The 21,960-nt window shown below is 52.4% G+C and overlaps 3 protein-coding genes across 7 annotated transcripts; all 3 read right to left on the bottom strand.

Moving 5' to 3' along the window:
- Positions 1-227: 227 nt before the first annotated feature.
- LOC112298761 (amine oxidase [copper-containing] 3-like) lies at positions 228-8,584 on the bottom strand. Its single transcript, XM_053910874.1, is given in 6 exon segments — positions 228-503; positions 749-878; positions 1,626-1,923; positions 6,815-6,823; positions 7,641-7,843; positions 7,845-8,584. Coding segments are annotated over 6 exon segments (1,656 nt in total).
- A 1,039-nt stretch (positions 8,585-9,623) lies between these two features.
- Positions 9,624-16,121, bottom strand: AOC3 (amine oxidase copper containing 3). 5 transcript variants are annotated; one of them, XM_045189964.3, is made up of 5 exons: positions 15,216-15,293; positions 14,027-15,069; positions 12,229-12,514; positions 11,718-11,847; positions 9,630-10,955 (listed from the first exon to the last, which is right to left on the bottom strand). In XM_045189964.3, exons 2-5 carry the CDS (start codon positions 14,994-14,996, stop codon positions 10,680-10,682), a joined length of 1,662 nt encoding a protein of 553 aa, XP_045045899.2. In that variant the 5' UTR covers positions 14,997-15,069; positions 15,216-15,293; the 3' UTR covers positions 9,630-10,679. The 5 variants fall into 5 exon arrangements, with proteins under 5 accessions (XP_045045898.2, XP_024409314.2, XP_045045899.2 ...); XM_024553547.4 differs by lacking the exon at positions 15,216-15,293 and having other exon boundaries at positions 14,027-14,561; positions 14,738-14,876; XM_024553548.4 differs by lacking the exon at positions 15,216-15,293 and having other exon boundaries at positions 14,027-14,324; positions 14,453-14,561.
- A 142-nt stretch (positions 16,122-16,263) lies between these two features.
- AOC2 (amine oxidase copper containing 2) lies at positions 16,264-21,661 on the bottom strand. The gene is made up of 4 exons (XM_024553534.3): positions 20,074-21,661; positions 17,591-17,876; positions 17,220-17,349; positions 16,264-16,930 (listed from the first exon to the last, which is right to left on the bottom strand). The coding sequence occupies exons 1-4, from the start codon at positions 21,659-21,661 to the stop codon at positions 16,664-16,666; spliced, it is 2,271 nt and encodes a 756-aa protein (XP_024409302.2). The 3' UTR covers positions 16,264-16,663.
- Positions 21,662-21,960: the final 299 nt, after the last annotated feature.

The raw sequence follows: 21,960 nt of genomic DNA, 5'->3' as shown, positions 1-21,960 counted from the left end.
GGACAACAAAGCTGAGTCCCCGCTGTGTCACGCATCACAGGCTCAGGATGCTCCCAGGAAGAAGGGGGATGCAAAGAAGGTTGATGGGAGGGAGGACCTTGGGGGCGCGGGAGGAGAGGATCTTAGGGTGAGACTGGGCTTCCTGGCCCAGAGCCCACCCACTGCTGCCCCTTCCCAAACACCCTGGCTCTGGGGCCCCTGGACACAATCCCCATCCCAGGGACCACCTAGTTGTGAGAGAAGCCTCCGTGAAAGAAGGCAGGGAGGTTGGGGACACAGCCAGCAGCCTTGGGGAGGCAAGCCAGGGTGTTGACCTCACAGTCCCCAGCATCCTGGTCCCCCTGGAAGTAGATGGAGTCGGCAGAATCGACGGAGGGGTCCTGGTCAAAGAAGTTGTAGGGTCGGAGGAAGAAGCCCATACTGTTCCCCACAGTCACCGTGTTGGGAACATCCTCTGCATGTGGGATGTGCAGGAAACCAGCTGTCACCCAGGCCACCAGGTCCTAGCAGGGGAGAAGGAAGAAGACTGTGAGGCCTGACTCGGCTAAGGACACGCCTGCCTCCGACAGTAGCCTCGTTTGTAAGGATTCAGCTTACTAACCCAGGAAAAATGTGAAATCGTAAAGCTTCGTTTCTTAGCTTCATTTCTTCTTTTCTTAAAGCTTCAGGTTCTAAAGACCCTGGCAGACCCTGGCTTGGGAGACAGCGAAGTGGCTCGCCTTGCTCCCGTTGTTTCGCCCTAACTGACCTGCCTGGCAACGGTCTCGTTGTTGATGAAGTCAGTAAAGTCCACAGCGGGCGTCCAAGGGTCGTTCAAATCGTAGATGCTGATGCTGCTGGGCTCCTCCTCCTGCTGCTGGGTCACGGCCAGCTGGTATCTACAGGAGATTTGGGTTAGACCCACAAGGTCATCAACCTATCCTACCGTCTGAAGCTGCCCAAAGAGGGAACAGACAGGAAAAATAAGTACAATGGTCTCGGGGTAGTGAGCCTCTTCATCATTCTCTGTTCACTTCCTGTTCTCCCTTTCTGTCTCTCTAGCTCCCTCTCTCATAGAGTTCCCACACTCGTTCAACATCCTGTATCTCAAACATCAGCTGGCCTGTTGTTCAGACTCCAGACCCTAATGTCGCATGTATACCCATCTAGGTCATAGCCTGGGCCCCGGAGCAAACATATGGACAAGGCTTGATTCCCATCTTAGGCCAATTTCATTATCTCAAATGCCTGGATTTTAGGGGATACTCCCTCACACCTGTGCTCCCCTCTTACTCTGTTTCTTCCTCCAACCCTTATCGTGAACATTTGAAACCTACCGAAAAGTTGAAAGAATAGTGTAGTGAACACTCACGCATATACCCACAACACAGACTCTACCTTTAACATTTTATTGTATTTGATTCTGCATGAATCTCTCCATTCATCCATTCAATCAGTAGGCCTCATACTAAATGGTTAGAAGTTGCGCCCACAGGACTATTTGTGTGTGTGTGTGTGTGTGTGTGTGTATGAGGTGCATGCCCATCCACAGGAGGGGGGAGAACCTGGGTTCCCAGCAGGGGGGAACCAAACCTGTGTTACACAGGGCCCCTCTTACAAGCCATTGCCCCCGGCCTCTCTGACACCCCTCCACTCATCTGTCCCATCTGAAGGCTCTCTCCATGGAGCTGTTCTGGGGCAGTGGCTCTCCAGCAAAATTGCGGATCCGGATGCGGCAGCCCTGCGGGTGACCCCACTTGTTGCTTTGGTTGCTGGCCAGGTACAGGTAGTGAGGGAAGGCACTTCCCAGGGGGAAGGCAGCCTGCTCCTCTGTCTCCAGCAGCTTCCGGGTCACCTGCAGCCTCTGCACCTGGTGCTCAGGGCTCCAGGGTACTGCCATGGGGACAAAGACCATGTCCTCAGCCCAGACCCAGTTCTCCAGTCCTGACAGGGTGGAGGAGGGGAAAAGGAGAGAGAAAGGGTGGGAGGAAAGGCTGATCATCCACCTGGCTTCAGATGGGAGCCCCAAAGAGAAGCCCAGAACTGAACGTGCCTCCTACTTCCCTTCCCTCTTCCCTAATCCAGAGATTTTGGGAGGGTCTCCCTCCCTCATGTCATCTCAAGTAACAGTCTCAGATGCCTTGTGACTGGGCCTTCCCTGACCTTCCTGAGGGGCTGTGAGAAAAGGTGGTTTACCCGAGGTTGCAGCCGCCTGGCAGGCGATGTGGGGAGTCAGATCTTTCTGACCTGAGGAAGGGGTCTGCATCTCCCATCTGACACCCTCTGGCGTCCCCAGAACTGCCCTATCGTGAAAATAGAAGCAGCTGTAGCTCACGTTCATTGAACCTGAAGGCGCTGTGCACAGGCAGCATGCTGAGACTCCAGGTCGGGATGATTTGCTTGTGTAAGAGCCTTACGAAGGAGGAACTACAGTTGTCCCCATTTTACAGATGGGACAATGAGGCTTAGAGCATTTAAATAACGCGTCCTGCTTTATCACCGAAGGCACATGGCAGTGCTGTGGCAGTGCTGGGACCCGGGTCTTAGTCTGGCTCTGCTGACCACGCATCTGCACACAGAGGAGACCAACGGAGAGTGGCCCCACTGCGCGTGGACAGCAGGCCTGTGGCCCAATGCTCCCGTAGCTGGAGGTTTGGTGTGGAGTTAAGAGCAGCGCCAGAGGCAGGCTGTTCCCTGAATTTTGGAGTTTTGAATGATTTGTTGGAGTCTAACTAGGTCCCATATGAGGAGTCAACATGAATGATCTAAGATCAAAGAGCAGCAAACCAAGCCACGGCAAAAACTTGCTCCATGCTCTCCAAGACCAGAAGAAAAGAGACCGATTAAGCAAAACTTCACTGCCCCAGTCTGCACCTCAGGGTTTTTGCCCGTAGGTGACAATTAAAGACTACAAGTTCTCTCTGGTACATCCACACACAGGTAATAATAACAACAGCAGCGAGTATTTCTCCCCTCTGTGTCTGCACGTTCCAGCGCGTTAGCAGTCATCTTGCTCTGACTGCCAGAGGGGTTGGGCGCTGGGGAGACTGGGTGGGAAAGGTGAAGGGATTAAGAAGTACAAATTGGCAGGTACAAAATAGTCACAGGGGCCCCAGCTGGCGTGGCTCAGTGGCTTGAGTGCTGGTCTGTGAACACAAGGGTCGCTGGTTCAATTCCCAGTCAGGGCACATGCTTGGGTTGCGGGCCAGGTCCCCAGTTGGGGGCACGCAAGAGGAAGCTGATCGATGTATCTCTTGCACATCGATGTTTCTCTCCCTCTCTCTCCCTCCCTTTCCTTCTCCCTAAAAATAAATAAATAAAATCTTTAAAAAAAAATAGTCACAGGGAGGTAAGATACAGTGTAGTCAATAATATTGTAATAACTTGTATATGGCAGGCAGGTACTGGAAATATTGGGGGGATCACTTTGTAAAGTACATGATTGTCTAACCACTAGGCTGTACCCGTGAAATGAATACAAGATAATAGTGAATGTAAAATGTCATGGAAAAAAAATTTTTAAACTGGAAAAGAGTCGTCATTGCTTAGATGCAGAGATAAAAGAGCTGCGTGTGTCAGTTACAATACACAACATATATTCCCAGCTAAGTCCAATGAGAGAGGCTAAAAGCAATGAGACCCCAGTCATAGCGAGCTCACCTGGGCCCCAGATCTTCGTTTCTGAATGCTGTTCTGCAATAAAAGGAACGAGAGTTCCTTGTAGAAGTGACTGATTGATTCCAGGGCTAGAGCAGGGAAAAAACAAGATGAAATCGGAACATCTTGTGGTGCCAGTCAATAAAATAAAATAAACGCTCAAGAAGGAACGGCGGTATGTCAGAAGGACGTAGGAACCAACCCCTGGGACAATTTAAGAAACAACACAAATGATAGTACTGGGAGGACTGGGTTACGACCCTTGGAACAAAATATACATCCAAGTCATATGATCATGTGTATAAATAGGTGAAAAAGGAGGGGTAACTCCTCCTTATGGAGAATTCCAATTAATAAGTGAATGAAGAATCAGGAAAGATTTAAGGGACCAGTCGGGAAATAACACAGTAATAATCGATGCAGGAAAAATGCACCAGTAGGTACTAAAATTAGTACCTATTAGTGGGCAAGAGTTTGAGAAGGAAAGAAATGGGGCATTTACATAACATCAAAATAATTTCCCCAAGATATTTTTTTGAAGATTTCATTTATTCATTTTAGAGAGAGAAGGGAAGGATATAGAGAGGGAGAGAATCCTTGATGCAACAGAGAAACATCTATTGGCTGCCTCTTGTATGCGCACCAACCAGGGGCTAAACCACAACCCAGGGATGTGTCCTGACCGGGAATCGAACTGGCCACCTTTCCCTTTGCAGGACAATGCCCAGCACACCAGTCAGGCCCCAAGATATTTTTTTTAATGCAAATGAAAAAAATATTAACTTGTACTGTGGAGAAAGCCAGAAGACACCACCTTAATCAAGTGCTTGAGGGCACCATCACTGATAGTAAGACAGACGCACCGACATCATGCACTCTCTGAAGTGACGCACTGAGAAGAACATAAAGTCATCTCTATGGTTTTCTCCTCCATTAGAATGTAAGCCTTTTGCCCTGGCTGGTGTGGCTCAGTGGATTGAGCGCTGGACTGCAAACCAAAGGGTTGCCGGTTCACTTCCCAGTCAGGGCACATGCCTGGGTTGGGGGCCAGGTCCCCAGTAGGGGGCCCAGAAAGGGCAACCACACATTGCTGTTTCTCTCCCTCTCTTTCTCCCTTCCTTTCCTTCTCTCTAAAAATAAGTAAATAAAATCTTAAAAAAAAAAAAAGAATGTAAGTCTCTTGAGAGCAGGGATGTTGTTTCTTTTTACATTTTTTCCTTTAATTATATTTTATTGATCATGCTATTACAGTTGTCCTGATTTTTCCCCCTTTGCCCCCCTCCACCCAGCACCCCCCACTCCCTCAGGCAATCCCCACACCATTGTTCATGTCTGTGGGTCATGTGTATAGGTTCTTTGGCTGCTCCATGTCCTATAGTGTCCTTTACATCCCCACAGCTATTCTGTAACTACCTATTCATACTTCTTAATCCCCTCACCTCTTCATCCATTTTCCTGCACCCCTCTCTTATTTGGCAACTATCTGGTAACTAATGTCTTTTCTCTTGCTGCTTTTAAGATTCTCTTTATCTTTAACCTTCGGTATTTTAATTATGATGTGCCTTGGAGTGGGCCTGCTTGCACCCATCTTGTTTGGGACTCTCTGTGCTTCCTGGTCTTGCATGTCTATTTTCTTCACCAAATGAGGGAAGTTTTCTTTCACTATTTTTTCAGATACATTTCCAATTTCTTGCTTTTTCTCTTCTCCTTCTGGCACCCCTATGATGTAAATGTTGGAGCTCTTGAAGTTGTCCCAGACACAGCTTATACTATCCTCTTATACTATCCTCGTTTTTTTTTTTTTAATTGTTTTTTCTTCTTGTTGTTCTGATTGGTTGTTTTTTGGTTCCTTATGTTCCAAATCATTGATTTGATTCTCAGCTTCATCCACTCTACTGTTGTTTCCCCATAAATTGTTCTTTATTTCAATTTGTGAATACTTTGTTTCTGACTAGATCTTTTTTATATTGCTGAAGTCTCACTAAGTTCTTTGAGCATCCTTATCACCAGTGTTTTGAACTCTGCATCTGACAGATTGCTTATCTCCATTTCATTTAGCTCTTTTTCTGGAGTTTGGATATGTTCTTTCATTTGGGCCATGTTTCTTTGTCTGCTCATTTTGGCAGTCTCCCTGTGTTTGTTTCTATATATTAGGTACAGCTGCTTTGACTCTGTGTCTTGTAGTGTGGCCTAATGTAGTAGGTGTCCTGTAGGGTCCAGTGCCACAGCCTCCCCTATCACCCAAGCAGGGTACTCGAGGTATATATACCCTTTGTGTGGGCCGAGTACACCCTTCTCTTGTAGTTGAGCCTTGGTTGCTTTTGGCAGGTCAATGGGAGGGATTTACCCAGGCTAGTCAGTTGCAAGGATTGGCTGTGACCATTTATCACCAACCTCCACCTTTCATGGAGAAGCAGCTCTGCAGGGGCAGGGTGGTGGTGGTCTGTAGCTGTCTGCTGGGTGCACTGGCCCTGGGGATTTCCAGGCTGGTGCAGGCCAAGATCAGCCCTCACCTGTGTTTTGCCTGGTGCACCTTGCCTGAGTTATAAAGCAATCTGAGATGGCTGCTACTTGTGCTGGGATTGGAGATTCCCAGGTGAAGCCAAGCTGTGAATCTAGACTGGGTGCTGCTAGTGCTGGGCCTGGGGCTCACTGAAGCCAGCTGTTGCTTGTTTGATAGGATTTAGGAAGCTGTGAAGCTTCAGTCAAGACCAGCCATTCCCATGGAAAAGCAGCTTGGGTGGGCCCATAAGTTAGGTGGAGCAGAGTCTCTGGGGATCTCCAAGGTCGATGGAGTCTCAGATATGGCACCAGCCTACCGGCTCTGTGGAGGGAGGGTTTAGCAAAGGGACAATGCCTTCTGCTTACCCTGGTGCCAGACACTTCAGTTTTTCCCTGTATACCACTGGTACCCTTCAAGCTGCTACCCTAGTGCTGGCACTCAGAGAGAGTGAGTGGGAGTAGGTGAGTCTGTGTGTGAGTTCTTCAAGAGGAACTGCTTGGGACTCCAGAAGTTTCTTCCACTGCCTCAATCACCGCTGGTTTTTGCAGACAGAAGTTGTGGGGACTTATCTTCCTGACCCTGGCACCCTGGGCTGGGGGCCCTGGTGTGGGGCTGGGACTCCTTGCTCCAGGATATCCCTCCCAAATTTTTATCCACCACACTTGGGTGAGGGACCAGCCAGTTCTGCGTCTGCACCACTCCTATCAATCTGGATGGGTATGGTTTCTTTAATTCCATAGTTGTCAGACTTCCATTCAACTTGATTTTTACCTGTTCTGAGTGATGGTTGTTCTATATTTTAGGTGTAATTTTGATGTGGTTGTGCAAAGAGGCGAGCCATGTCTGCCTACGCTGCCATCTTGACTGGAAGTCAGGGACATTGTTTCTTTGGTTAATTGCATTAGTACAGTGCTTGGCACAAATATGCATTTGGTAGAGATTTGTTGCTTGCATGAGTGACATTACATGTGAAAAAATAAAAGTACTATATATCATTTATACATAGTATACAATGTAGTAGATTCTATAATTGCAGATGCAATATATATTTTTTAATTTTATCCTCACCTGAGGACATTTTTTTTCATTGCTTTTTTAAAGAGAGGAAGGGGGAGAGGAAGAGGGAGAGGAAAAGAGAGCGGGAGAGAGACAGAAACATCGATGTGAGAGAGAAACATCGATTAAATGCCTCCCGTATGTGCCTGGACCTGGGATCGGATCCACAACCCTTCAGTTATGGAATGGCACTCCTACCAACTGAGCCACACCAGCCCGGATGCAGATGCAATATTTTAAAATACGAGAGAATGTTTTTAAGTGTGCAGGAATAACTGATCTGCTAAGGGTGAAGATCTCTTAGGAATTGGATGATTTGCACATTTACTCCATATACTTTTACATTTTTAATGTCTCAATGACAATTTTTAAAGCCAGGCATGGAGACCTCTCAGCTCCCTCTTCTGGAATACTTTCCCCCTCCAGGATGCCTTAACTCCTACACCCAGATCCACCTTGAAGTGGGCACTGTGGGTGTGGGCGGTGCCCAGTGTGTACTCCTGAACCCAACTCCCATATCTTCGGGCAGCACCAAAGAGGAATGCTGAGCTGATGTAGCCAGTGGCATGGAATTGGACTTCTATGGCTCCACTGGGGTGGAACACCATATCCCACAAATAGTCATAATTGAGCAAGGTGGACACAGATTGTCTCTGCGCGGCCCCCAAAATAATGGGAGTGCATATCCGAGTGGTGTCGCCTCAGGGGGAGACCCTGGTTCTGCTCAAACACACAAAAGGCATCTTGTATTGTCTTGGGGGCTTGGGACTCCAAAAGGAAGTGCCAGTCCACGTAGGTGGCCAGGTAGGGGCAGTCCACCCCACAGGTTAGGGGTGAAGAGAAGTGGACCAAGCCAAAGCCACCATCTGTGTACCAGCTTCGCAGAGTGGGAGAATTGCCACCATAGATGGTCAAGGTCTCCTGGACAGTGACTTCATAGGCCACTCTCTCCCCTTGGAAGCAGATGTGAAAGATCCCTGGGCCACTGAAAGCTCCAAGGCCGAAAAAGAAATTCCACAAGGAGAAGGACACCCGACTCCCCTGGACACTGAAGCGGGGGCCCTGGGGATGGAACTGCAGAGGGGGAGCCGGACCTGGGGACGCCTGGGACTTCAGGGACCAGGACCCACTTGTGCCATTGTCCGGGATCAGCACCACATTCACCAGGCCGGCCTCAAACTGCTCCTCCAGCTGAGCCAGACTCTTATAGTAGCGGCCTTGGAAGAACACCTTCTGGACGGTCCAGCGGGCAGGGTCCAGGGCCTTGTGGTCTACCAGCAGCTCCAACCCCACGGGGTGCAGGTAAAACCCAGCACCTGAGATGTTGTAGTAGAGGCCAAACCAGGTAGCTCGGTCCCCTGACTGCAAACCCTGGGGGGCTGTGGTCATCTGGGGATGGGTGGGGGAGGGAGAGGGGGGCGGCTGTGTCTTCAGGCTCTTGAATCAGAAGGCAGAATGGGAAATAGAAAGTTAAGCCAATAAACAGGACCTGGGTACAGCATGCCTCTTTCAGTGTCTGGAGGACCTTGGTCTCTGGCTGGTGCTCTGGGTAAGAGGCAGGAAGGGTACATTGAAGACCACCAACCAAGCACAGAAGGCTCAGTGGGGGTGGAGGTGACGCTGGCAGGGGCCAGGGGTCAGTCCAGGCTTGGGAGGTGGGGCTGAGGCAGGAACCTGGACTTTCACGGCCCACATAAGTCTCTGTCCTTCTGTTCCAGATCAAACAAACACTCAGGGTCACGGTTGGGGAACAAATTGGGGGAGGGGTTGGTTTTGGAGAAAATGCAGCTGGAAAGAGGAAGTGATAGGGGCAGAAAGGGACTGTTCTTCATCGGGATGGAAACTTTCTGCTGGCTACACAGCTATAAGTGAAACTTGCTTGCCCACACCTCTCCACCCAGTGCCCCTAGGGTGCCCACCAGACCATTCCCAGTCACTCTCTCCTACTCACCCCACCAACCAGAACCCGACTGGCAGGCCCTGGGATGCTTGAGAGTAATGCTGCGAACACAAGGCACCTGGGAGGTGCTGGAGGCGGAAAGGCTTGGGGAGGCAGGTCAGCCCTGTAAGTACCCTGAGTCACTGGACAGGGTGCAGGGTGTGGGGCCCATTGGAAGTTGGAGAGGGTGCAGGGTCTGCCCAGTGTAACAGAAAATTCCCCCCCCACACACCTCCGGCAGGACTGATGGATGGGCCAGGTTAGAGGTCAGGGGGCCTGGAAAACTGGTTGTGGAATTAACCTAGCAGCCTACAACCCTCAACTCCAGAAAACCTTCCTCCAAAATGTTGCAGACGCAGAGAGCAAATCCACCTCCTTTCTCTGCTTGGGCAGAAGGCCACGGTGGTCTGGGGACCTGGGTCCTGAGGGAAACGGGGAGAGACTGAAGATTCCAGAGAAGGTTTTTGTCATTTAAAAAAAAAGTCAGGTCCTGTTTAGGCCCATTTATTATGTAATTTGAATGGGTAATACAGTCACATGTTTCAAAATTCAAAATGTACAAAAGGGCGTACAATGCCAAATCCCCTCCCTACCCGTCCCCCAGCCTCCCAGTTCCCTCTCCAGAGGCAACCAGTGTTACCCATGTCTTCTGAAAATGCATTTATGAGCAAATCTGTATTTATATTTTCCTCTCTCCTAAACCACAAATGGAAAGTGCATCGCGCATACTTCTGCACCTTGCCTTTTCATTGGAAGATTATTTCCTATTATTATACAAAAAAGATATAAATATATTTATAGCTGCATAATATTACATTGTAAAGCTGTAACAAAATGTACTTAACCAATCCTCTAGGGAAGGAGACGTTTCTGTCTTTTGCAAACTCTTGCTATTTGTATATCCGCCCCCAATCCAGACTCCCCAGGGACTAAGCCCTAGCTCATTTGCATGCGGGGGAGGAAAATCCCAGGATATAAGAAAGAGTAGGAATGGGAGGAGGATGCAGAGGATGCAGTAGCCCAGAGGAAGAGGGAAAGAAGGAGGAGGGCTTGGATAAGAGGAAAGATGGACCAAGAAGCCCCTTGCAGCTCCGTCATTGCACACCATCCCCATTGCAGAGACCCGTCTTCATCTCTCAAGGCAGGGACTGGGGAGGCCAGAAGGGACCTGGAGACAGCCTAAAAATATCTGGGAAAGCCAGAAAGGAAAAAAGGGAGTCTTTTGGGGAAAAGCTTGGCTATCACTCCAAGCTCCTGGCTGGCCATTCCTTTCCTCTCTGGGACACACACCCAGCAGGTCCTATGGCAACAAAGCTGGGTCTCTCCTGCTTTCCCCCACCGCCAGCATCACTGGCTCAGGATGCTTCCAGCAGAGAGAGGAAGAGAGGGAGGGTGATGATAGGAGGTGACCTTAGGGGAGGAGGAGGAAGGAACCTCAGGGGTTGAGTAAAGAGAAGAGCGCCCCAGTCTGCCCGACCCAGTGCCCACTGTTGCACAGACCCTGACCCTGGGGCCCCTGGACACAATCCTCACCCCAGGGACCACCTAGTTGTGAGAGAAGCCCCCGTGAGAGAAGGCAGGGAGGTTGGGGACACAGCCAGCAGCCTTGGGGAGGCAAGCCAGGGTGTTGACCTCACAGTCCCCAGCATCCTGGTCCCCCCGGAAGTAGATGGAGTCGGCAGAATTGAAGGAGGGGTCCTGGTCAAAGAAGTTGTAGGGTCGGAGGAAGAAGCCCACATTGTTCCCCACAGTCACCGTGTTGGGAATGTCCTCTGAATGTGGGATGTGCAGGAAACCAGCTGTCACCCAGGCCACCAGGTCCTAGCAGGGGAGAAGGAAGAAGACTGTGAGGCCTGACTCGGCTAAGGACACGCCAGTCTCCGATAGCAGCCTTGTTTGTAAGGATTTGCCATGTTAGACCCTCTTTTCTCAAAAGGATCCTAAGTCTTTAAATGTTTTTCCTACTGGTGCAGAAGCTGAAGCACAGTGAATTTCACATTCACACCGGGAGCAACACCTGCCTCTCTGGCCCAGCCTGTGTTCTCCATCTCTGACATTCCTATCACATCTCCATCCGCCTCTCCACCCCCAGAGGAACGATGATGCCACAGGCTACATCAGCTCCTTCCCCATTAACTCACAGAGAATTCTCCAGCTAGAGCTGAGGGAAGGAAGATGGAAGAGGGAAAATCAGGGCTTGGGAGGTAGAAACAGCCAACATTCAGAAGTTGATCCTTTAGTGGTCACACCAGGGATGGGCTTTAGATACAAGACAGGTGGTCTTCCCCGGTGACCTCCAGCCCTCCTTGAGTCCTAGGGCCTGAGAAGGACTCACTCCACGAAGCTGAGACTTAGAGGGCAATAGGGTCTTGAGGATCTGCTGGGGCCTTAGCCAGCATCTACACACGAACTCGCAGCTTGGGAAGATTCCCTCAAGAGGAAATGATCAGATCCATGCAAGCATAGAAGGCAGGAGTCAGCTCCGCCCCTGAGGAGACCAGATGGTTTTCAGGGATCCCCAAGATAAGGTGGAGCTCATCTTTGTGCCCCCAATCCACTCACTGGCCCTCCCAATCAGCTGACCTTTCCAACAATGGTCTCGTTGTTGATGAAGTCAGTGAAGTCCACGGTGGGGACCCAAGGGTCATTCTGATTAAAGATGCTGCTGCTGCTGGGCTCCTCCTCCTTCCTCTGGGTCACAGCCAGCTGGTACCTAGGGAGGCACTGGGTCAGGCCTCTAAGGTCATGAACCTTATCCTGCGGTGGAGCACGTGGACCTCAGTTTCCCATCTCGTTTATTCAATGGCTCGGATGCCACCCTGGTGAGTCATCCACCACAGCGCCAGGGCTTCTTGTTCACCCTCTGCCACAGCTCGGCCCTTCCCCCATCCAAAGTAGAAAAAGGTGTTCAGCCCTGAGCTTTGGTCCCCCAAGGGAGGACGTGCCCAGTGCCCACGGCCTGTGCCTTTTGATAACCAAGAAATCCTTCTGGAGCTCTATCTCACTTTGCATACAGTTTGACCTGAGTTTCCAATTGCCCCTCCAATGCTCTCGCTCTCATCCCCCAGCCTCTCTCTGACACCCCACCACTCACCTGCCCCAGCTGATGGCCCTCTCCATGGAGCTGTTCTGGGGCAGTGGCTCTCCAGCAAAACTGCGGATCTGGATGCGGTAGCCCCGCGGGTGACCCCACTTGTTGCTTTGGTTGCTGGCCAGGTACAGGTAGCGAGGGGAGGCACTTCCCAGGGGGAAGGCAGCCTGCTCCTCTGTCTCCAGCAGCTTCCGGGTCACCTGCAGCCTCTGCATCTGGTGCTCAGGGCTCCAGGGTACTGCCGTGGGGACAAAGACCATGTCCTCAGCCCAGACCCAGTTCTCCAGTCCTGCCGGGGAGGGGAGAAGGAGGACAGAGAAAGGCTGGGAAGGAGAGCTGATCACCCACCTGGCTTTAGACTGGGGCCTAAAGAGAAGTCCAGAACTGAGTGGGCCCCCTACTTCCTTTCCCTCTCCCCAAAATGTCCCCAATCTTTAAGCCAAATCCATTGACCTGTAAAATATTTCATCGAGGATTTCATTTGTTTATTATTTCATTTGCTCACTCATTTATCTCATTAGCGGCGGGGCTGGGCTCGACCCTGGGAACACACAGATGAACAAAACATCGATCTCACCCTTTTGCTCTCACAGCAGATGCAGAAGGCAATGCTCCGACTGGCCTGCAATGTGCGAGCGGCACATGCAAGGTTCAAGGTTATAGGGATAGAGGTGCGGGCATGGAAAGGCCGTCCTGGGCAAGCTTTCTGCGTGGCCTTACAGGATGTCACCAGCAGAGATGACATAGCAGAGCCAGTGTTCTAGACAGGGCCAAACATGAGCAAGAGCAAAGAAGCCTGACTATCTCCTGTGCGAGTGTGTCCAGGGACGGGCTGGGTGTGAGTGTGGCTAAACCGGCGCTCAGGGAAGAGTCCGACAGTCAGGGCGGGGCTGCATTCTGGAGAGAAGAGCTGTGTGGGCTGTTCTGTGCATGGGGCCCCACAGGTAATGGGGAAAGGGAGACCTGTATGAGGGGCACGCTGGCGTGGGCTGCAAGGTCCCTCGGGGCAAAGAGTGGACCCCAGATCCGGGAGGAGGAAGACAGGAAGCAGCAGGAAGTAGCCCCAATAGGGGCAGGACAGGGGGGCCAGTGAGGAGTTTATTTCAGAGGCAGAATAGAATAAAAACCCAAATCTGGTGATCAGCTCAACGTGGGGAAGAAAAGTAAAAAGATTCTAAGAGATCATGTCTCCTTGGCTCTCTCTGTGACCACCAGGAACTCTCCGGAATGCTCTATGGTATCCATCTTATCCCTCACACTTAAGTCCAGAGAGAGACAGAATGTCAGGAAGGAGGAGGGTCCATGTCCCTGGAAAATGTCCAACCTGGGGTGTTCCATGACTGGCCTGAAAGTGCCAGGGACTCGGCAGAATGCAAACAGACCCTGCAGAACGCCAGCGCCGCAGGCCAAACAGAATGACAGGAACTAAAAAACAAATGGCTGCCTCCCTGACAGAGGCCCCGTGTGAGTGCAGAAGAGGGAAGAGGGCAAAGGGAACCCCGCTGGCCCGGATCCTGCCTCCTCCCTGAGCTTCGCCATTTCCCAAGATTTTCTGATGGGGTCATGTGGAGGGGACCTGGCGGCTGTGTACCCGCAGCTGTGTACCAGCCAATGAGCTGACTAAAATTCAGCATCCAACTCTCTCCTACCCAGCCAAAGAGGAAGCATGAACTCCAAAACCACGTACTCGTTCTCACACCTTCCTTTCCTGCATAACCACCATAAATCCAAAACAAGTACAGACAACACTTGAGCCCCTCTTTCCCCTGGGATACTTCCCCCCGCCCCCAGGATGTCTTACCTCCTACATCCAGATCCACCTTGAAGTGGGCGCTGTGGGTGTGGACGGTGCCCAGTGTGTGCTCCCCAACCTGGTTCCCGTAGCTTCGGCCAGCACCAAAGAGGAATGCTGAGCTGATGTAGCCAGTGGCATGGAATTGGACTTCTATGGCTCCACTGGGGTGGAACACCATATCCCACAAATAGTCATAATTGAGCAAGGTGGACACAGATCTGATGACCAGCACTGTCTCTGCGAGGCCCCCAAAATAATGGGAGTGCATATCCGAGTGGTGTCGCCTCAGGGGGAGACCCTGGTTCTGCTCAAACACACAAAAGGCATCTTGTATTGTCTTGGGGGCTTGGGACTCCAAAAGGAAGTGCCAGTCCACGTAGGTGGCCAGGTAGGGGCAGTCCACCCCGCGGGTCAGGGGTGTGGAGTACTTGCCCATGCCAAAGCTGCCGTCGATATAGCGGGTTAGCATTGCTGCCGGAGAGTTTCCACCATAGACGGCCAAGGCCTCTTGGAGGCTGATCTCGTAAGCGAGCCGTTCTCCCTGGAAGCGGATGTCAAAGATCCTCGGGCCACTGAAAGCTCCGAGGCCGAAAAAGAAAGTCCACAAGGAGGAGGACACCCGACTCCCCTGGACACTGAAGCGGGGGCCCTGGGGATGGAACTGCAGAGGGGGAGCCGGACCTGGGGACGCCTGGGACTTCAGGGACCAGGACCCACCTGTGCCATTGTCCGGGATCAGCACCACATTCACCAGGCCGGCCTCAAACTGCTCCTCCAGCTGAACCAGACTCTTATAGTAGCGGCCTTGGAAGAACACCTTCTGGACGGTCCAGCGGGCAGGGTCCAGGGCCTTGTGGTCTACCAGCAGCTCCAACCCCACGGGGTGCAGGTAAAACCCAGCACCTGAGATGTTGTAGTAGAGGCCAAACCAGGTAGCTCGTTCCCCTGACTGCAAACCCCGGGGGGCTGTGGTCATTGTCACTAGGTTCCCTCCTTGGCGTTTATAGAAGCAGCAGTGATGAAGGAGACCAGCAACCTGGGGCAGTTCTCTGTTGAAGATCACGTGGTCTATGTCCAGGTACTCTCGGAACAGCACAGGGCGCCGGTAATAGGGCAGGGGGCCCCCGTGACGCTCCACAGTCACATCCCGAAGGTAGGAGGGGTGGGGCAGAGGTCCCACCACCAGCTCACTCACATTGGGCTGGGGTTGTCCACCAAAGAACACGATGGCCAGGGCCTCCCGGGCAGGTGGGGGGCTCCCCCTGTCCAGGTGGGCCAGGGCTGCCGCCTTGGGGGGCAGTTGCAGCTCCACTGAGAAGATGCAGTTGTCCGAGGGGCGGGCCTGGGCTGCATCCACCAGGTCTGGTCCCAGCTTCTGCGTTAGAAAGCTCACCACGGCTGTCAGCTCCTCTGGGCTCAGGTCTGCAAACAGCTGGCTCTGGCCAGGGTGTGTCCAGTGCTGGGCACTGGGAGATATGGAGGCACAGAGGGGAGACACGCTGGGTTCACCCCCATCTCCTCCCCTGCCAGCCAGCAAGACACACACCAATGAAAAGATGGTGATGACCGCAAGAGCAAGGAGGACCAGGGTTGTCTTCTGGTTCATAGTCTCGTGAACAGAGGGACAGAGGATTGAACCAGAGTGAAGTGTATTCTCAGGTCACAGAAGACGGTCTTGGCTCCTGTATTGGGGCCTCCTGGACTCTGGTTTAGGTTCCCAGTATTCAGAGGCACAGGAGACTGAGGGTGGGAAAGACCAGAAAGGCTGAGGCCAGGGGGTGGGGCTGGCCAGGGCGTGAGGGCGGGCCTGACACAGGGCAGTAGTGATTTCCACAGACCTTACAAGGCTTTGTCTTCCAGGCTCCAAACTGGACTCTGCTGCCCGGATCAAGGTTGGAACCAGGGAGAGAGAGGGTAGGGGAAGGGAGAGGGATTTCAGAATAATGTAGCTGACCAGCCTGAGCACGAATATGTACTACCATCAAGGGGCGGGTCCTGCAGCCCCTCATCTGCCTCGGCCCTGCTTCTTCCCTTAACTCCCACTTTCCCGGGGCCAGATGTTCCCTTTCCTGTGACTTGGAAGTATTGCTCTCTCTCCAAGGACACCCGTCCCCAGCCCTTCAGTTTCCCAAGCAGCATTCCTTGGCCCGTCACCCTTGTCCTCTCTCCTCTCAAACTCCTTGGCCAGAATCCGTAATATTCTCTGGGGAATTCTAGATAATTCAAAAGTGACACAGAAGAAATTCAAGTAAAAATCTCGTCATGTTTTATTCTAAATTGCACATACCATTTGTTTTTACAAAATTCTATCTATTCTTCCATTTCAATGCACCTGATGAAGAAATACCTGGTATAATGGTCACCAAGTGTGAATACTAGCTATTTCTGAGTGGTATGACTTGTGGAGTTTTTGCTTGAATATTTTAATATCATTTGTATAAATTCATCATTTAAAAAAAAACCTAGGACTATGAATTAACCGAAAGGATACATGGGGGTTTAGTGTGGGAAGAAGCTGTTTCCTCAGAAACATTAAGAGGGTGGGAGTCAGGGGAGCAAAAATTGGAAAGAGAGAGGAAGGTACATGTATGTTTTAGCACCATCCCCCCCACCCTACCCCCAGCTTCCCCCCCACCCTTGGGGTTAGAAGTCTTGGTAAGAGAAAGGGGGCAAGGCCGGGACACAGGCTGCCAGGCGGGGGGTGCAGGCCACAGGGTTGGCATCGCAGAGCCCAGCATCCTGGCCTTTCTCAAAGTAGATGCTGCCAGGGGAGAAGATGGAGGGGTCCTCATCAAAGAAGTTATAGGGTCGGAGCAAGAAGCCAACTTTGTTCCCCACAGTGACTGTGTTGGGGATGTCCTCAGCATGGGGGATGTGCAGGAAGCTGGCTGTAACCCAGGCCACCAGGTCCTGAAGGAAGAGGGAGGAGCTGAAGGACTTTAGAGGCAAGACCCAGAGAACCACCCCTCAGCCACAGTCTTCCACCCCCTCCCAGCCCCGGGCCTTCGTGGTGGTCCACGTGAGAGGCCGTAGGGTGGCCAGTGCCCCAGGGCTAATCTGTGTTGGCCGTCAGAGGACTCCTTAGCCCCTGAATCCGAGAACTGGAATAGACCATTCCCTCCAAACTACTGCCAGCGTGTGGGCAGCCAAGACACCAGCCACAGAGCAGCCCCTCTCCTCGGTCTCCAGAGCCACCGACCTCTCCTAAGAGCGTCTCATTATCGATGAAGTCAGCAAAGGCAACAGTGGGCGTCCAGATGTCATTCTGGTAATAGATGCTGCTGCTCTGTGACTCCTCCTCTTTCCTCCGGGTCACTGCCAGCTGGTATCTGACCAGGAGCGTTGTAAAGGGGGGGGGGGGGAGTCAGACAATGCCAAGGATCTTTACTGTCCCAGGAGTCCTCTGGATCAGACTGTGTGTAAGATCGTCTCCCATCCCATACCTACTCAGATCTGAGAGGAGGTCCAGGGGTAGATGGTAAGCAAGGATGGTGAGTTGGGGCCTCTAAGAGCTCGGATGGGAAAGGGGACCAGTCCTTCCCTCCACCCTGTGCCCAGTGCCCTCCTCACCTCCCCCAGCTGAGCGCCCTCTCCATGTCGCTCTCCGGGGGGATGTGGATGCCAAGGGGGCTGTGGATCTGTATTCGGTACCCGCGCCGGTGGCCCCAGGCATTAGTCTGGTTGCCAGCCAGGTAAAGGTAGCGAGGAAGGGGGTTTCCCAAGGGAAAAGCTGTCAGGTCCTCCCTTTCCAGGACCTGCCGAGTCAGCTGTGGACGCTGCAGTTGGTGCTCTGGACTCCAAGGAGCTGCCACAGGTTTAAACACCACATCTTCAGCCACCACCCAGTTTTTCAGCCCTGCCAGAACGAGGGGAGGGAGAGGAGGTCCACACCAGGTGAGACAGGTTCATCTCCCCCGTGACGTCCACTGCGCTGGCCTGACAAAGGGTGGCAGAACTCATCAGAGAATACTCCGTGCTGGGAGCCGGAAGGTCCTGGACTGGGAACTAGCCCATCTTCTTCGACCCTGCCCTGTCCAATACAGTTCCAGATAGTCACAAGTGACTACTTGCATTTAAATTAAAAATTCAGTTCCTCAATCACATTGGCTACATTTCAAGTGCTCAACAGCCACACGTGGCTAGTGGCTAACATGTCGGACGATGCACGTATAGAACATTCCCGTCACTACGTAAAGTTCTGTTAGCACCGGTCTACCCTCCGACCGTTTGCTTCTTTGATTCTCATTTTCCGAATCTCTACCCTTGGCACAATAAAGGCTCTTCTATGGCTGAGCCCTTTAAATGGAAAAGCACACACAGGTGGCCTAGTTACATTCTTGTAAACTATGAAAGGGACATTTGTCTTGGAGAAGCTAGCTGGAAAAACCCAGTCCCCTTCCACAGTACTCTGCACATTCCTCTCAGCTCTGAGAATTTGCTTCCTTTGTCAACAAGATGGGGACCACTTTAACCTTTTTCAGAAGTGAGATTTGTATCTTTAAATTGTCTGGGAACTCCTTAGAACTCCATTGCACTGGCAACCTGCACTCATTACCCCACCCACTCGGCACTTGGCCACATACTTGGCACGTTTGGATGATCAGTTCCTTTACACATGACCTATATGAAGGCAGCGGGCACGGAGCGGGGGGCGCTCGACTAGAGCCAGTGCCTCTGCTGGTTATCCTGGGCAGAGGGGGCCTGGCACAGCCTCTGGCCCACAGTGCCAACCTGTGCTATACCCACTAGGGACCCAAGCCATATTACTTGATTCTATTTCCTAAGACAAGGCTCTTTAATATCAAAAAAGCTGAAGAGAAACTTCAAATTAGAAAATAGTCATATTCCAAATATGTCAAAGAATTGTTAATATGCCATTTCAATCATGCCATTTTCTTAGTTCTTCCTCCCCTCCGCCCCCACACCATACACACTCAACGGCATGTCTTTATACCCAAGAGAACAAGAGAATATTTCACAAGAAAAATCCTTAGTTATGGCAAACACAAGGCCCATGGGCCGAGTCCAGCCCTCCACCTTGTCTTATCTGCCCGGCACCTTGTTTCTACCCAGCGGCAGCACCAAGCTCTCACTTAACAGTTAAGGAGTAGTTACATTTATACAGTCCTAAAATTACATCTGGCCCTTTGAAGGCAACTGTGAGGCTGATGTGGCCCCCGTGAAAGTGAGTGTGACACCCCTGTTGCAGCACTTTATAGTTGGGCAATCCCTTCTTCTCCTGTCTCCCCCAACCCTCCTTAATTTCCCAAACTGTAAAATGGAGAGGGTCTGGTGGGTTTCTCATTCTCTTTCTGGGCCCAATCATCTGTGATTTGATAAGCTGGTTATTTTCTGCCCCCAACAAACACGTGTCCATGGCAGCAGGTCCTCTTTGTGCTCTGAGCCCTACCTGAGAACTCCTCGTACCCTAGCAGCAGCCTGCCACATGCCTTCCTTGTCGTTGTGACAGTGTGCAGACAGGGATGTCCTAGGAGGACAGGACCACTATCCCGTACCCTCGGCTGTCTGGACCCCTGTGGAGCGGCAACTCCCAGCTCGTGTCCACACTGCCTTCTCATGCCCCGGACCAGCTCTACTCGGAAAACTTCTGTGGGATGGACTGCCTCCTGCCACTGCTCAGCTCCCGGCTTTCCCAGCCTCCACTGACCTTCGGAATCAGGAAGAACTGAGTCCCAACCCCAGCCCACCCAGCTTTAGGGCAAATTCCCTGCCCATTGTCATTCAAGGCTAAGGCAGGCAGGCACAGCCATTAAGTCTAAACTAATTTCAGAATAACAGCATGTCAGAGGGGCTGGATGGTCAGAGCTTGTCAGGGAAGCCCCCTCCTCCGCCCACCAGTGAGCTGTCAGTCCATGCTGACTGCAGCTGAACACACTGCCATCTGCCCCTGCTGTTGCCACAGCAAACTACAAATCACACAGCTGGATCGCTACCCTCCAGACTCTTCCAGCTTGATCTGGGGCGGGGCGGGGGGGCGGGGTGTCTCTCTTCCCTCCGCTCCACCCCAACGTCTTCCTTCCCTGGACACTCACCTGCCACATCCAGATCCAGCTTGAAGTGGAAGGCGTGCGTGTGCACCGTGCCCAGCACTCGTTCCCCTACGCGGTTCCCAAAGAGGAGGCTTTCCTCCCCGCCACTCAGGAAAGCTGTGTTGACAAAGCCCGTGGCATGGACCCGCCCTTCGAGCGCCCCGTTTGGGTACAACACAAAGTCCCAAATGTAGTCATAGTTGCCTACAGTTGACACAGACCTGACTACAAGAGCTGAGCCGGCCAGGCCACCGTAGAAGTGACTCTGAAGGTGATTGTAATGCCTTCGAAGGGGTAGTCCTTGGGCCTCCTCGAATATACACACAGCCCCTGGGAGCAGCTGGACTGCCCCTTCGCCCACGAATACGTGGATGTCCACCATTGTAGATTGATAGGGGCAGTCCACACCCCGCACTAAGCCCCGGCTGTGACTGCCGAGTCCGTAGCTGCTATCCAAGTATCGGGTCATCATTGTCTTGGGTGAATCAGCACCATAGACAGACAGACACTCCTGGACACTGATTTCATAGGCCACTCGCTCGCCCTTGAACCGAACATCAAAAATCCTCATGCCACTGAATACCCCATGGCCAAAGGTAAATGTCCAGAGGGAAGACACCACCAGGTTCCCTTGTACACTGTATAGGGAGCCCTGGGGTGAGAATTGAAGAGGGGGAAGAGGACCTGGTGGGACACGGGGCCTCAGGGATGAAGCCCCATTTGGCAGGGGCAGAGGAACTCTAACCACTTCCAGTCGGCCAGCCTTAAACTCCCGTTCCAACTGGCCCAAGTCTGCGTAGTAGCGCCCAAGGTAGAAGACCCGCTGGACAGCCCAGTAGGCAGGATCCAGGGCCCTGTGGTCCAGCAGTAGCTCCAGCCCCACTGGGTGAAGGAAAATCCCAACACCTGAGATGTTATGGTGGAGGGCAATCCAGGTAGTACGGTCCCCTGCGCGCAAGCCCCTAGGAGTGGCCTGCACAGCTGCCAAAGTGGAGCCATTGTAGTTGAAGACTGAAGCAAGGAAGACTGGTGCCTTGGGTAGCTCCACCTCTTTCAAATGCTTCCACATCTGAGCATACTCAGTTCTCAGCGCGGGGCGCCGGTGATAGGGCAGGGGGCCCCCGTGACGCTCCACAGTCACATCCCGAAGGTAGGAGGGGTGGGGCAGTGGTCCCACCACCAGCTCACTCACATTGGGCTGGGGTTGTCCACCAAAGAACACGATGGCCAGGGCCTCCCGGGCAGGTGGGGGGCTCCCCCTGTCCAGGTGGGCCAGGGCTGCCGCCTTGAGGGGCAGTTGCAGCTCCACTGAGAAGATGCAGTTGTCCGAGGGGCGGGCCTGGGCTGCATCCACCAGGCCTGGCCCCAGCTTCTGGGTCAGAAAGCTCACCACGGCTGTCAGCTCCTCTGGGCTCAGGTCTGCAAACAGCTGGCTCTGGCCAGGGTGTGTCCAGTGCTGCGCACTGTGGGATACAGAGGGGCAGTGGGGAGGCTGGCTGGAGCCCCCGTGGCTGGTCAGCAATACATAGGTCAGGGCAAAGATGGTGATGAGGGACAGTGCCAGGAACACGAGGGCCACCTTGACATTCATGGTGGATGCTGAGAGCTGCAACGAGAGTCCTACCAGCTGCTCCTTCCAGCTGCTGACATCAAATCAGGGTTTATATTCAGTCGGATGGATAGGAATGGAGAAAACTCCACCCTGTGGGTTGAACAGGAAATTTCTGACCTTGATTTATATAATTCTGTTCCAACTTTCTGTTCTGTGGTTTGGCCCACGGCACTACTTCCACGTGCATGGCATCTCCCTTGCCCCTTAACCCCTGCCGGCAGCGCGACCACTGCTCCGAGCCAATTTCCATCATTCAGATTATCAGATTGGAGGGCGTC

This window comes from Desmodus rotundus, chromosome 9, assembly GCF_022682495.2.
Source record: "Desmodus rotundus isolate HL8 chromosome 9, HLdesRot8A.1, whole genome shotgun sequence".
Taxonomy (NCBI): domain Eukaryota; kingdom Metazoa; phylum Chordata; class Mammalia; order Chiroptera; family Phyllostomidae; genus Desmodus; species Desmodus rotundus.
The sequence above is the reverse complement of the archived record's forward strand: the minus strand, read 5'-3'. Positions and strand labels throughout refer to the sequence as shown.

Excerpts from the sequence above, each read along its gene's own strand:
- AOC3 (XM_024553546.4), bottom strand. The coding sequence starts at position 15,626 with ATGAACCAGAAGACAACCCTGGTCCTCCTTGCTCTTGCGGTCATCACC. Across the intron at positions 12,515-14,026 it reads GGTGGATCTGGATGTAGGAG|GACTGGAGAACTGGGTCTGG; the intron begins GTAAGACATCCT and ends CCTCCCCGGCAG. Across the intron at positions 10,956-11,717 it reads ACGAGACCATTGTTGGAAAG|GACCTGGTGGCCTGGGTGAC; the intron begins GTCAGCTGATTG and ends CTCCCCTGCTAG.
- AOC2 (XM_024553534.3), bottom strand. The coding sequence starts at position 21,661 with ATGAATGTCAAGGTGGCCCTCGTGTTCCTGGCACTGTCCCTCATCACC. Across the intron at positions 17,877-20,073 it reads GCTGGATCTGGATGTGGCAG|GGCTGAAAAACTGGGTGGTG; the intron begins GTGAGTGTCCAG and ends TCGTTCTGGCAG. Across the intron at positions 17,350-17,590 it reads AGGGCGCTCAGCTGGGGGAG|ATACCAGCTGGCAGTGACCC; the intron begins GTGAGGAGGGCA and ends GCTCCTGGTCAG.